The 13,428-nt window shown below is 49.3% G+C and overlaps 1 protein-coding gene across 20 annotated transcripts in view; it reads left to right on the top strand.

The window, feature by feature from the left end:
- Positions 1-12,612, top strand: part of LOC110320361 (myomegalin) — a 196,246-nt gene extending 183,634 nt beyond the window's left edge. For 8 of the 20 annotated variants that reach the window (XM_029537266.1, XM_029537268.1, XM_029537269.1 and 5 more), the window contains 13 exons: positions 723-854; positions 1,473-1,592; positions 3,393-3,582; positions 4,308-4,432; positions 5,204-5,428; positions 6,447-6,566; positions 7,358-7,584; positions 8,350-8,493; positions 9,699-9,837; positions 10,118-10,164; positions 10,923-10,974; positions 11,492-11,562; positions 11,642-12,612. In XM_029537266.1, coding sequence (XP_029393126.1) covers positions 723-854; positions 1,473-1,592; positions 3,393-3,582; positions 4,308-4,432; positions 5,204-5,428; positions 6,447-6,566; positions 7,358-7,584; positions 8,350-8,493; positions 9,699-9,837; positions 10,118-10,164; positions 10,923-10,974; positions 11,492-11,562; positions 11,642-11,728 — 1,679 coding nt within the window. In that variant the 3' untranslated portion in view covers positions 11,729-12,612. Of the gene's footprint in view, positions 1-722; positions 855-1,472; positions 1,593-3,392; positions 3,583-4,307; positions 4,433-5,203; positions 5,429-6,446; positions 6,567-7,357; positions 7,585-8,349; positions 8,494-9,698; positions 9,838-10,117; positions 10,165-10,913; positions 10,975-11,491; positions 11,563-11,585 lie in introns of those variants that run through there. The other 12 variants (XM_021196322.2, XM_021196321.2, XM_021196324.2 and 9 more) reach the window with 8 other exon arrangements.
- The last annotated feature ends 816 nt before the right edge of the window (positions 12,613-13,428 follow it).

Below are 13,428 nucleotides of genomic sequence, written 5' to 3'. Positions count from 1 at the left end.
AGTCATAGCAGGTAGAAGGGTGTAACTAAGGCAAGAAGCACGATGCAGCTGGGTCCCAACAGCGAGAAACTGAATTTCCAAGAGAAAGCCGTTAGTGAGCCAGTCAACTTGTAACCTAGCAGTGCTGCCTCTCCTGGGTCCTTCGGGGTCCTAGAACCATGCAGGGGATTCCTTCTTCCTGCCTGACTAAAAGTGACATGTAAAGCATCGCGCATCAGCCCTTAGCTACGCTTGGGAGGTTGACGGCATGTGGTTTTTACCTTAGGTCTTCTCTCTAGGTGGGAAAGGATGGATTTTGCTATAAAAACAAAACAAAACAACAACAACAACAAAACCCTATTGAGTAGCTTATCAGGAAAAGGGATTGGAAAAAAGGCAGTAAGGCCTCCCCTTTCACCCCCAAAACCACACCCGAGAGGTGGATCTGCCTTTCCAGGTGGCAGTTGGGCTCCGTTAGATCTGTCAGTTATTTTCTCAGTGGTTTGAATCTCCCTTTCGCCCGAGAATGGAGGCCCGTGGGCTTTCCTTAGCAAGGGACCACCCTGTGGTCATGAAGCTCCCGTGTCACTAAGTGGAGCCGATTGACTGTGTGAAAGGACACTGTGGGCAAAAGGAAGACTGGGTTGGGGGCAAGCTGGGTTGTCCACTGGCAGAGCTCACCTCACCCTAGTAACCAGCCTTGTGTCTCCTGCTTCTGCCCTGTCCTGGGACGATGGCTGCAGGCGCTGACCTGTTGGAAGAGCATTTAGGTGAGATCCGGAACCTGCGCCAGCGCCTGGAGGAGTCCATATGTGTCAATGACCGGCTACGGGAGCAGCTGCAGCACAGGCTCAGCTCCACTGCCCGAGAAAACGGTAGGCAAGGCCCAGTCTCTGGCCTGCCCGAAGGCAAGGCCACTAGGCAGAGCCTCACGCTTTTCTAATTAGTCCAACATTCTTTACTTGATTGTCACAGTCGGGCAAGAGTGTGTGTGTGTGTGGGGGGGGGTTATGGGGAGCCATTATTTCTGCTGTGCACTCTGAGCTCAGAGACTGACTTTCCTCAGGCAAAGGTCTGGCCTCTCATCCCTAATCTGTTTATATGCAGCTGGCCGCCTCACTGTGTCCTTGTGCTTGGTAACCAGTAGAGGCAGATCTATGAAGACCTACCCCCCACCCACTTCACTCAAGAGCCCATTAGTCCCTATCTCCCCACCCCATAAGATGTTGTCATTTGGATGTCACTCTTTGTACATGCAATTGCTCCTTCCACACAGCAGGCCCCGGCTAGTTAGGGAGGAGAAGCTTCCTACAATGATGTAATGGCTGCAAGTGCTGGGTGCACACAGCATGCTCTGAAAACCACACACCACGCAGCATTCAGTCATTGCTCTCAAGTTAATCCCAGGTCTTGAGGGCCGGGGCTTGCTGCTGGGTTGGGACAGCAGATCTTTGAGGGGATGTGACATGGGACGTGTGTGTTGTCCGGGACAGGTTCCACCTCTCACTTCTACAGTCAGGGCCTGGAGTCCATGCCTCAGCTCTACAGTGAGAACAGAGCCCTAAGGGAAGAAAACCAGAGCCTGCAGACACGGCTCAGCCATGCTTCCAGAGGTAGGTTGTGTAAAACCAGACTTACAGTTCCTCCTAGGACCGTCTCTACCCTCGCCAGGGCAATCACCGCCAGGGCAATCACCAAAAGCAAAGAGAAGCCTTAGTTACCAGCAACTCAAATTTACCAGCCCAATATTTACATTGCTAATCTGTCTTCAAAGGGCTACCCCCCAAGGCAGTGGTCCTCATCTTGTGGTTCAAGACCCTTTCACAGGGGTTGCCTAAGACCTTTAGAAAACACAGATGTTTATGTTATGATTCACGACAGTAGCAAGATTAGAGTTATGAAGTAAAAACAAAAATAACTTTATGTTTTGGGGATCACCACAACATGAGGAACTGTATTAAAGGGTTGCAGCATTAAGAAGGTTGAGAACCAGGGCTGGTGAGATGGCTCAGTGGGTAAGAGCACCCAACTGCTCTTCTGAAGGTCCAGAGTTCAAATCCCAGCAACCACATGGTGGCTCACAACCATCCGTAACAAGATCTAATGCCCTCTTCTGGAGTGTCTGAAGACAGCTACAGTGTACTTACATATAGTAAATAAATAAATCTTTAGAAAAAGAAAAAGAAAAGAAAAGAAAGAGATGGCTTTATTTTTTTTTTTTTAAAGAAGGTTGAGAACCACTGCCATAAGAGATCCTAACCCTGGCCCTCAGGCTCCTAGGTTCTAAGACAGAATGGCTCTAGGAAGCTTATCCCTTTTGAAAGCCTGCCTACATTCAATAATGGTGCCTGTCCTGTCAGTTTGGAATCCACCCCCTCACAGCTGATTGGAACCATAAAACCAGGGATCATGCCTGTCTGTATTCTCTCATACAGCCTGGGACAAGTAGAGCTCTGGGCAGCTGTCTGGATCCTGTTCTGCCATTCCTCTGCCTTTCCCTACAGTCCTCTTCAGGCTGCTCCCCAGCGGTCCTCCTATTGTTCCATGTCCTCTAGAACTTTCCCAACCCTACTTAATGGTCATCTATAAGTGGGCATTATTGCCCATGTGGCCTGGGAGGCAAATTACATAGTATTAGTTGACTTGATTAAATCAATGTATAACTAGTAGCAAATGATTTTTATTTACAAAAATCTACTGAACGGCCATTGAAAGACTAAGAGGATATATGAAAGGATTAAGTCCAGAATGAAAGAATCCTTGTGGAGGCAAAAGATGAGAAGAACTATATCTAAGGAAACTCCTTAGTTCTTTTGTACTAAGTCGGTTCAGAAAGACATGAGAAGTGGGGCCCTTGCTGGAGGATGACCAAGACTGCTGGACGAAGGCAAGGCAGAGAAATTAATCTACCAGTGCATGCTGGGACAGAGGAGGACAGCCTCGCAGACAGGAAAGAGTAAGAGTTCCAAATGAACACAGTTATACCCAAGGACTGGCCTTATATAAAGAGTCCCTATAGATCATCTTCAAGAAATTTTGACTAGAAAAACACCAGCTGCCCACATTTTCAAAATGCTGAAAAGAATACATTCTAAAAGCCATAAACAAGAAATCAGTGCTGGTCTTTGATAAGACTGAAGGTGTACAGTTGAGCAGCTGCCCGTGAACACCTAGAAAACACTGAGCTTCGGGAACACTCTGTCTCCTCCAAGGGCAAGGGCAGGTGTTCTTCAGTGGAGGGTCAGACACCAGAAACACACTGCCCCCCAATCCCTAGCGCGTAGGGTCCACTAAGCCAGACTGCCCGGCCACAGGGACCTTCCCTCCCTCAGCCTCGTGTGTGTTTGGGTTTGTCTTTCTCATGGGCTTTAGGCCATGACATTAAATACCCCCGTGTCCTGCTCACTCATCAGGACACTCCCAGGAAATGGATCACCTGCGGGAGGCTTTGCTCTCCTCCAGATCTCAGCTTCAGGAGCTGGAGAAGGAGCTGGAGCAGCAGAAGGCTGAGCGGCAGCAGCTCCTGGAAGACTTGCAGGAGAAGCAGGATGAGATCGTGCAGTTCCAAGAGGAGAGGCTGTCCCTCCAGGAAAACAACTCCAGGTAGGCGGGGCCTTAATCCGCAGTGGCCCTGCTTCTCAGTGCAGAATGGATATTGACAAATCAGTAGTTTCCTCCTTTGGGAACCTCAGTTCCTCCTTTCCTATTCCTGCCTCACTGGTTACTTGGAGCAAAAGGAAGACTCTATTTGAGACTGAAAAAAAGAAAAAAAAAAAGAATAGCTTTTTTGTTTTGTTTTGTTTTTTTGTTTTTTCAAGATAGGGTTTCTCTGTATAGTCCTGACTGTCCTGGAACTCACTTTGTAGACCAGGCTGGCCTTGAACTCAGAAATCCACCTTACTCTGCCTCCCGAGTGCTGGGATTAAAGGCATGCACCACCACGCCCGGCTAAGAATAGCTTTTTTATGCTATGAAGTAGAGAGATGAAATCCTATTACAGAGGTTTCCATCTGTCAGAGACTGGCAGGAGAACAGTCCCACCCTTCCCTTTAGATGCATGACATCACTCTCTCCATAAACTTCAAGTTGTTATCCCAGTGGAAGCCCTGTATCTTTCTGTCAGCGCGGAGAGCACTGTAGGGCAGAGAGGGGCCTGTAGTGTGCACACTGCTGCCTGCACACAGAGCTAATGCTCCAACTTCAGGCTAACTTACTTTACCTGCCCTAGACTCTATTAAATGAATGTGATGGCCAGGTCGACCTACCAGGCCAACTGAGGCAAAGGTTTCTCCCACATGGCTCAGTAAACCCTTGCCTCTCCTTGGCAGGCTGCAGCACAAGCTGGCCCTCTTGCAACAACAGTGCGAAGAGAAACAGCAGCTCTCCCTGTCCCTGCAGTCAGAGCTCCAGATCTACGAGTCCCTCTGTGAAAATCCCAAGAAGGCCTTGAAAGGTATGAGGGCCCCCATTCTCGCCAAAGTCCAAGGGTGAGGCGCTGTTGACATGAGCAGATCAAGCCTGGGTACCCTTAAGGACAGACCGAAAGATCACTTCACCCACTTAATAAATAAAAAAAAAAAAGCAACTTAATCAGGAGCAAAATTATAGCATGGTTTATATAAAGAAATACCCTAGGGCTGTCACCATCTGAAAGGACCCTTACCTGTGCTGAAGGACAGACCACGACAGCCCATACCATCAGCATCTACCCTGCCTCCCTTTCCCAAGAGGAGAAACCGACTCAAAACCAAAAGAAAGGAGAAGTGAGAAGTGAGGGCAGTGGGAAGGGAGGCTGCTGCCACATAGAAAGCCTAAAATTCAAGACCAGAGTTTACTTTCCAGGAAGATGGCTCCATGGGCAAGCAGAGTTTTAAGATGCTGAGTTTGTGGAACATACTAGAGTCAGGACTTAGGAGACCTCCAGTCTGGGAAGAATTTTGGATAAATGTAGAGATGTTTCTAGATTAAGAGACAAGGTGCTACTGGGGAGATAAAGGACAGCAATAGCCATGCTAATTCGGAAGGGGACAGCAAATAAGGCCTCAGCCCTGGACAGAGGACCACAGGCACCAAAGGTATAGTATTCCCTAGGGAAGAGCTGTAGCTCACAGACGTGTGACCAAGCCCCTGAGACTCCAGTGGGACCCTTGGCAGAAGAGTGATATCTGACTATTACATGGAAATGCACGCTCGTGCCATTAGGTTCCCTCCCTTCTGCTTTCAGCTTTCAGCCTAGATTCCTGTCACCAAGTCCCGGGTGAGCTAAGCTGCCTGGTGGCAGAGATTCGAGCTCTGAGAGGACAGTTGGAGCAGAGCATTCAGGTGAACAACCGTCTTCGGCTGCAACTGGAACAGCAGATGGATCATGGTGCTGGCAAAGCCAGTCTCAGCCCCATCCCTGTTGGCCAGAGCTTCCCAGAAAAGGCAGAGCCTGCAAACCTGCACCAAGGTAGAGAAGAAGAGGAGAGCTAGAGCCCTTGCTCTGGGATGTCTGTGGGACGGGATAGTCTTGCTGAACCCATCAGTGAGGGTCAGGCAGAATCTGGGGATGTTCTGGGGCCTCCTGAGTGACAGCCTGGCAGTTAAGATCAGGCCTGTCTCCAGACTCTGAGTTTGCATCTTATAAGCCAGCATGCAGCATCCTGAACTTGAAGCTCAGGGCACAGAGGTAATTACATCTGAAGCTTACTTTGTCTTAAATGCTCAAGTGTTTACCTCTTAGTTTATTCCACTTGAAAATGGGGCTTATAAAAAAATATAGCCCGTATGGTTTTCTATAGTATTAAATAAAATAATTGTCAAAGGTTTGAAACAATAAGGATTGATTCTTCATATTTATGTAATGCTTTAGAATTTACTAGTTTCCTCATATATACAATTTCTTTGAAATAGGGCATTTTCCCCTCTTCTGTATTTCTCATGAGAAAATCGAATCTCAAGACAGTTAACAGGCAAGCAAGGGTTACTGGGTCTAGGAATCAGGATCAGGACCAGGTGCCTGAGCTTTGCTGTAGTTACTAACACCCAGGGTGATGGCCAAACTGCTGAACTGCACCCTTTGCGAACCCATTCATTCCATGGTAAACTCTTTGTTTTCTCAGCTCCGTGTCAAGTGTTCTTCTACTGAGCCTTTCTCCCGGCCCTTTGTCAACATGTTAACATCTATATTATGTACATCTAAGCACATTTGTATTTCACTTCAAGTCATGGTGGTACTAGACCCTACATGCAAAATTATATCCAAAATCAGTCTTATAAAATACCTACCGATTTTTTTCAACTAGAAATGACATTCTCATGAAACAGTCACATCAATAGAAGAGCGCACACTAGGTGCTCTGCCACCTCCCTGTGCTGTGGCCTATGAGTGCTGGTTCCCTGAGGTTGATCTTGGGCTAGGCGTGGGCTGTGCGGCTCAGTGTGCAGCATTTTGGCAGACCTGGCACAGTGGCTGCTTTGTTCCCTAGGTTCTGCTGCTTCCCCTCCAGTGCGGGACGTTGGCTTGAATTCCCCAGCCATGGTCCTCCCCAGCTCTCCTTGCTCCCTTCCTGGCTCAGACCCTGCCATCATCACCAGGACAAACAAAGGTAAATACAGCAATGAAAGGACTCAGGTGGTGATGGGAAATTATTGACGCAAACAACCTTCGGTTGGCTCTCTAGACTTGCCGTACCTGTGCCTAGAGATCTTCTTCAGTCTCGTGCTATGCACAGTCCTCTGCCTTGGTTGCTCTGTCATCACCCTGTCCTTGAGTATGGCTCCTGTGTTCATCATTCATTACCTAGAAACTTACGCATTAATAGTATTTACTCTGAATATTTCACCTGTTGAAAGATATCACAATATCTTTTCTTTTTGCTGTGACCAAGTTTCCTGAGAAAGCAAAGCAGGTGAGAGTGGTGCGTGCTTCTGGCTCACCACCGTAGGTTACACTCCACCAGAGCAAGTGTGCCACAGGAACTTAAGGGTGCTTCTGACATCAGAATCAGAGAGCCAGGAATGCGAGTATGCTAGCACTTAGAGCCCCTGCCCAACTCTGTCAGGCTCAGGATAGCCTGTCTAGAGAGCAGTCCTGACCGCAGTTAAGATGTGTCTTCCCTCATAAGTTAATGCCATCAAAATGATCCACCACAGCCATGCCCAGCCACGCCTCCCAGGTTACTAAATTCTGTCTGATGACACTACCACAGCCCAGTAAAGATGTGTCTATCAAGGTGACATAAGAATGATTATACAGAACACAGAATGCTCTGTGGACTCTGCCATCCTATAGTTTTGAAGGCTGACTTGCTTCTTGCCTCTTTCATTATCCCTTTGGAATTCAAACTGAGGTCGTTATTATATGTAACAATGGATCCTACTTTTGCTTCTTTGTCAGAGCTAGGTTCAGATGATTCTGCAGCAATGAAGAACGCTCCCAAGCTGGAGGTCGATGCTACTGATGGCCCATTTGCCAACAAACACGGAAGACATGTCATCGGCCATGTTGATGACTACGATGCTCTACAACAGCAGATTAGGGAAGGCATGCTGCTGGTCCAGAAGATAATGTCTCTCACGAGGCCAGCACGCAGCATCCCTGGGCGAGAAGCTCAGGACACAGAGGTAATTACGCCTGAACCTCTTAGTTACCCTCGTACTCTGGCTGCAGCTTCTTTGCGAAGTCCTTCCTTCTAGGCTTCCCATCTCCTCCCAGGTGAGGAAGTGGCTTATGTTTATCCCACCCAGGCCCTTCACTGTCTCCCGTTTTCACTCTGCTACAGAACAGGCTGACTTGATATTTTGAACAAGAACTCCAGAAAACCCTGCACTTCATGATAGGAATAAAGCCGCAGACAGCCACAGCTAGGTAGATTAAAGTCAATCATGCGGACAGGTATCCATATGAACTTTCATATGTGGAAGGGAGCAAACCCGATAACCTGTTTCCCTGTTCAGACTGAGCAGAGGAGGGGAGGCAGCCATCAAAGCTCTCCAGGGCGCTTAGTAGTTGAGAGGGAGTAGGCACCAATGACAAAGTTGTTTGAGAAGCTGGACACTCATGGGTGCTTACATAGGATAGCCTCATCTACAAGGACTAAAGAACAGATAGAGTTCCCTGTTGATATGTATAATAAGGTACCATAAACACAGTGTGAGGAGCAGTCTGTCCTCTGTGGTTGTATTACAGACATGGAAGGTACAATTTCTTAGAGGGTATAACACAGGGATGAGTGTTGAAAGCTTGTAGGGCATCTGTACAGAAAAGCCAGGGTTTCCAGCAGGCCTGTCTCCTGTGTTTGGAGATGCAGGAAACTTGAGCCCCATGCTTGGAGTAACAAGATGTCCCAGTTCCAATGATATTCACAACTACCTGTCTTCTTTCCCCAGGCACCAGGTAATCTAAGTGCCCATGAGCTTCGGAGCAGTGCCAGGGCTCTGAACCACACCCTAGAAGAGTCAGCATCCCTCCTCAGCATGTTCTGGAGAGCAGCCTTGCCAAATTCTCATGGTCCTGTACTGGTAAGCAAAGAGGTAAGAGGCTGTGTGTTTGGCTGGTTAAAAACCGACTTTTCCATGCCAGTATGGCCCTGCCCTGCTCCTGACTCCTTTGGCTTTCCTGATGGTCTGGGGTTATATGGCAAGGAGGGATGAGCAGAATCTTCATGGAGCATCCTGTAGCCTCAGAGCCATGGTGGCTCGGTCACTGCAGTTCTAACACATTCATTTCCCACCCTTCAACGCTTGACAAGACATCAGAGAGAAGGAAAGAATATGGGAAGTAGACAGTAGATGGACTTCCAGACATTGCCAGGTCTTGTACCCTGAAGTTCGACTGAGCTGGTCAAGAGACCCCGTTAACCATTTGGCACACGTCATCCCTAAGGTGCACTGACTGAAGGCCATAGAACGAATACCATCATGAGCAAATGGCCTCTTTCAGCCATGCTCTGGGATCTCAACAGTCTTTAGTTTGTGTCTCTGGGTCAGGCCTGGAAAAGCCAGCCACCTCCTGGGGTCTGCTTGTCTCTCAGGTGGGCTGTGGCCAGCAGATTGGTGGGCAGAGGTATTTCAGAATCTGCCCTAGGCTCCAGCTGCAGGTGACTGTTACTGATGTCTTTATGGACCCAACTGTGCTAATCCAAGGTGCTTTCACATCTCCGTGGTGGCAGATATTTGCAGACTCCCACTGTCCTCAGGCCAGTCCCATCTCTTCAGATATAACATCCCTGAACTCCTAAGTCACTCATGACAAGGAATTGAGGATTTTCTACCAGACTAAACAGAGCTCTGGCTTGCGGTTGGGATTTGGTGTTGGCCTAGAACAAGGTTCTCCCCAGCAGGCTTCAGTTTCCCTCCCCATTTCTGTCTGGTGACCTGGTCCTCAGCTGTCTCCTGCTGGCATTAGGGGAGTCTTGGTTTTTTTTTTTGTTTTGTTTTGTTTTTAGGATTTCTTTATTTTATTTATATGAGGACACTATAGCTGTCTTCAGACATACCAGAACAGGGATCCCATTACAGATGGTTGTGAGCCACCATGTGGTTGCTGGGATTTGAACTCAGGTCCTCTGGAAGAGCAGTCAGTGCTCTTGACCCCTGAGCCACCTCTCCAGCCTATTAGGGGAGTTTTAATGACATGGATTCAATACTAAAGGTTGGGACGATGGCAGCACTCCGCTGCCAAGTCCAGGGTGTGTTCAGCCTGGTGGCTGCTGTCTGAATCTGTCCCTCTTCCTCAGGGACAACTGATGGAGAAAGAACTCTTGGACCTGCGAGCCCAAGTATCCCAACAGGAACGGACCCTTCAGAGCACTGCTGCACGTCTGAAGAGGGCCAACCAGAGGAAGAAGAGCATGGAGCAGTTCATCGTGAGCCATCGTAGGTGTCCCTGGAGGACACGTGTGTGTGTGTGTGTGTGTGTGTGTGTGTGTGTGTGTGTAGGCTCTTCCTGACACTCAGTCTTGTAGCAGATGAATAGTGACCAGAGGGACTCTGCTGAGAGAGGAGGGACTGAGAAGTAAGGGTGGGGATGGAGGGGGAGTGGCTAGCAACAGGCTACACCCAGTAGCCGAGAAAGTGATTTAGGGAGTGCAAGTGCCAAAGCAAGCCAGACTCAGCTGGTAATTTGCACATCTGTGGGGCTGTTTTATGTTTCCAGTGACCAGGACCCATGATGTCTTGAAGAAAGCACGGACTAATTTAGAGGTAAGGACAACACTGTAGCTCTGAGCCACAGAGCCTGCCCTCAGCCCACCACTCCCATCCTGTCTGTGATGCCCCTGGCTAGTTGACATCCTAAGAGGTTTCTAGTCCAGTGTAGGGTGTGGTCCCTCAGCAAGCCCCGCCTCCCTCTCCTGACCTCTCTGCTTGCCCTCATCTTGTGTCCTCTCTCCCTTTCTCTCTAGTTTTCTTTCCTGTATGTGGGGATGGGTAGGCCAGGAAATGGAGTGCAGTTGCCTCCTCAGGAGGGCAGAGGCACTTGGGGTCTGACTGTGAGACCCACTGTGCACTCACGTTTCCTCAGGGGCAGAGTAGAGCCTTACAGACTGCCCCGGCTGCACTGTGAGGTGGGAAGCATCCTTGTCTGTAAGGATCCCAATGATCCTTATCTCGGCTCACTGATGCAGACGAAAACCTGAAAATGAACACTGCCTCTTGAGGGGGAAGATGGCCAGTCCCTGGCTGGTTCTCTAGGATTATCACAATTGCTAAGTGTGGCCTCTTCCCTGGGCAGCAGTGTGAGAAAAGACTTGGTGCAGATGATGTGGCGTAAGAATCAGGAGCTATCCTCTGAGGGTAGCCTCCCCTCCGGCACTTCCTAATGGCCTCTGCCAGCAGTGCTGAGGCCCACGTGGTGCTGAGGCCCACGCGGGAAGGGGGCTGGGCTATGATGTACATTCTTTTGTCTTGGTCTAATTTCCCATCATTCTCTGACGACTCCTTTCTTTCCCGAGCCTCTGTAGCACAGCACTTACGAGATTGCCTCTGTGCAGCCATATTCCTGTCCCAGCAAAGGTAACCCAGCAGTCTTTGCGACACTGGCCTAGCCTGGGGACGCTTTCCTCTCTGTTTCCTTAGGCCCCTGGGAAGGCTCTCAGCACTGGGCCTGTCACTAACTGCCTGTGTGGCTTTGGCTGGCCCCTTTCATCTCTGTGATTCTGTCATGGTAGATCTCAGCTCAGCTCACCTCCGGTGGCCCTGCTGGCTCCACCCCGTCTCAGATAACTGGGACGGAGGACTTCCTGCTGAAGGTCTCTCCTCCTGCATGGGCTTCTCTCTTGCTCAGCACTTCTTTCTTGGGAGATATAAAAGACCCTCTTGGTTTCTGTTTGCTTGTTTGCTTCGGACTACTTGGTTTGGAACACGACCTGGCTCCTGCAGGGAGCCGGGCAGGGTCTGGCCACTCAGTGTACAGAGGTATAAGCACCAAGAGCCCTGGAGTGGGAGAGGCTTCGGTCTCATGTGGGCTTCAGGAGCTTCTGCAGGCCAGCACTCCCACCCGACTGGCTGTGCTTGCTATCCTCCTCTTCAGGCTCCTGGCTTCCTGCAACCTGTGCCCCTCACTCCAGCCTCCAGCGGGGCCTGAACACCCACACTGACCAGGTTGGTTTTCTTGTTGTCTGCAGATGAAATCCTTCAGGGCTCTGACGTGCACTCCAGCCTTGTGACCCTTGCCTTCCAGGAGCCACGTAAGGGGCGGAGCCAGAGGTCCTTAAAGGAGCAGGAAGGGTGGGCCTGCCCGCCTCTTGTGCAGCTGCCTATCTGCTGAGGAGTACCTGGTCCACTCCTCCCCTGCTGGAGGGCCACAGAAGGACTGAGACGTGTCCACATGGGACAGGCAGGAAGGAAAGTGGTGTCCTGGCAAGCAATGAATACGATTAGCCAAGGCCTACTGGGCCCAACACTAAGCAAAACTCACGTAGACTGTGTAGAAGGCCTCCTGGCACTGCTTTTAGACAGCCTCAGCGGCACGGTGCCCACCTTGTTACAGTTCTCACCTCAGCATCTGTCCTCAAGATAGCCAACTCAGGGGAACTAGGACCTCACCGCCCACGAACAGGATGTATGGTCCCAATGCCAACGCTCCTCAGACAATTGTAAAAGCACACACCATCGAGTGGCACTGCCCTGCTGGACATTGTTGACGCCCACCAAACTCTCACAGATCCGCTCCTGAGCCAGGCCAGCCCTATGGGCCAAGCCTGGTAGTACGTTGGTCTCTACCACCACACCAGAGGTCTTTGAGTCTAAACGGAACGTGGCAACTTATAGGTGCCCTGCGCTTAGCCAAGCACCTTCTGTTTCTTACACGATCTCAAGTTGAACCGACTTCCTTAACTCTGCTGTCCCCTGTAATCCTAACTTCCCTTAGGGGAATTGGGCACTACTGGTGGCCACATCATGCCTATTGAATGTCTAGCGTACAGCACACCAGTGCCTCTTTTAATAGCATGGGCAAGGCCTGTTCTGTACTGAAGACTCTGTGTCTCCACAGTGCTCATCAGATGTGGGTGTGTGTATAAATGTATAATATAGATTTATATATGTTGCTATGGCTATGTGTTGAAGGCCAACATGATGTGGAGACCGATGGGTGAGAAGACGCTAAGCAGTCTTTCTGATGGCTATTAAAGCAAACTGTGTATAAAGAAATTGTTTTCCTTTGCTTCTCATTTCTGTACCAGTTCCCAGAAAAAGGATATGGAATATGAAAGGCATGCTGCCATCTTGTGTCCGCCAGTGTGCACCTTATCTCAGAGGCTCTACCAGAGACCCTGAGTATGAATCCTTATCCCCCCCATGAATTCCACTTCAACAAGATGAAATACACAATCATGAACCAGGAAAAACTCACCTAACTGCAGGCACAAGTGTGTGTCGGTGGGAAAGGCACCACCCACAGAAAGAAGGTAGGCCATAGAACAGCCACAGTCCGCAATAAAAACTGGGGTTCTTCTTAAGGAAGTTAGGTGTGAACACATCTCTGATAGTGAGGAGGGGAACGTGTTTACAAACCAAGGAACGGTGGTCCATTTCAACAACCCTGAAGTTCAGTCTTCACAATTACAGGCTCCGCTGAGGCAGAGCAGCTGACAGAAATGCTTTTCTGCATCCTAAACTAGCTTGGTGCAGAGAGTTTGACTAGTTTAAGGAGACTGACTGAAGTTGCCCAAACAATCTACTGATTGAAAAGCACGATTTGCTACTAGAGAGGAGGAGGAAGAGGAGGAGGAGGGAGGAGGAGGGAGAAGGAGGGAGGAGGAGGAAGAGGAGGAAGAAGTAAGAAGAGGAAGAGGAGGAGAAGAAAAGAAGAAGAAGGAGGAGGAGGAGGAAGAGGAGGAGGAGGAAAGGAAGGAAAGAAGGAAGGAAGGAAGGAAGGAAGGAAGGAAGAAAGAAAGAAAGAAAGAAAGAAAGAAAGAAAGAAAGAAAGAAAGAAAGAGAAGAAGTTGTAGTAGTCGTAGTCATAGT

This window comes from Mus pahari, chromosome 4 (genome assembly GCF_900095145.1).
Source record: "Mus pahari chromosome 4, PAHARI_EIJ_v1.1, whole genome shotgun sequence".
NCBI lineage: Eukaryota > Metazoa > Chordata > Mammalia > Rodentia > Muridae > Mus > Mus pahari.
The sequence above is the reverse complement of the archived record's forward strand: the minus strand, read 5'-3'. Positions and strand labels throughout refer to the sequence as shown.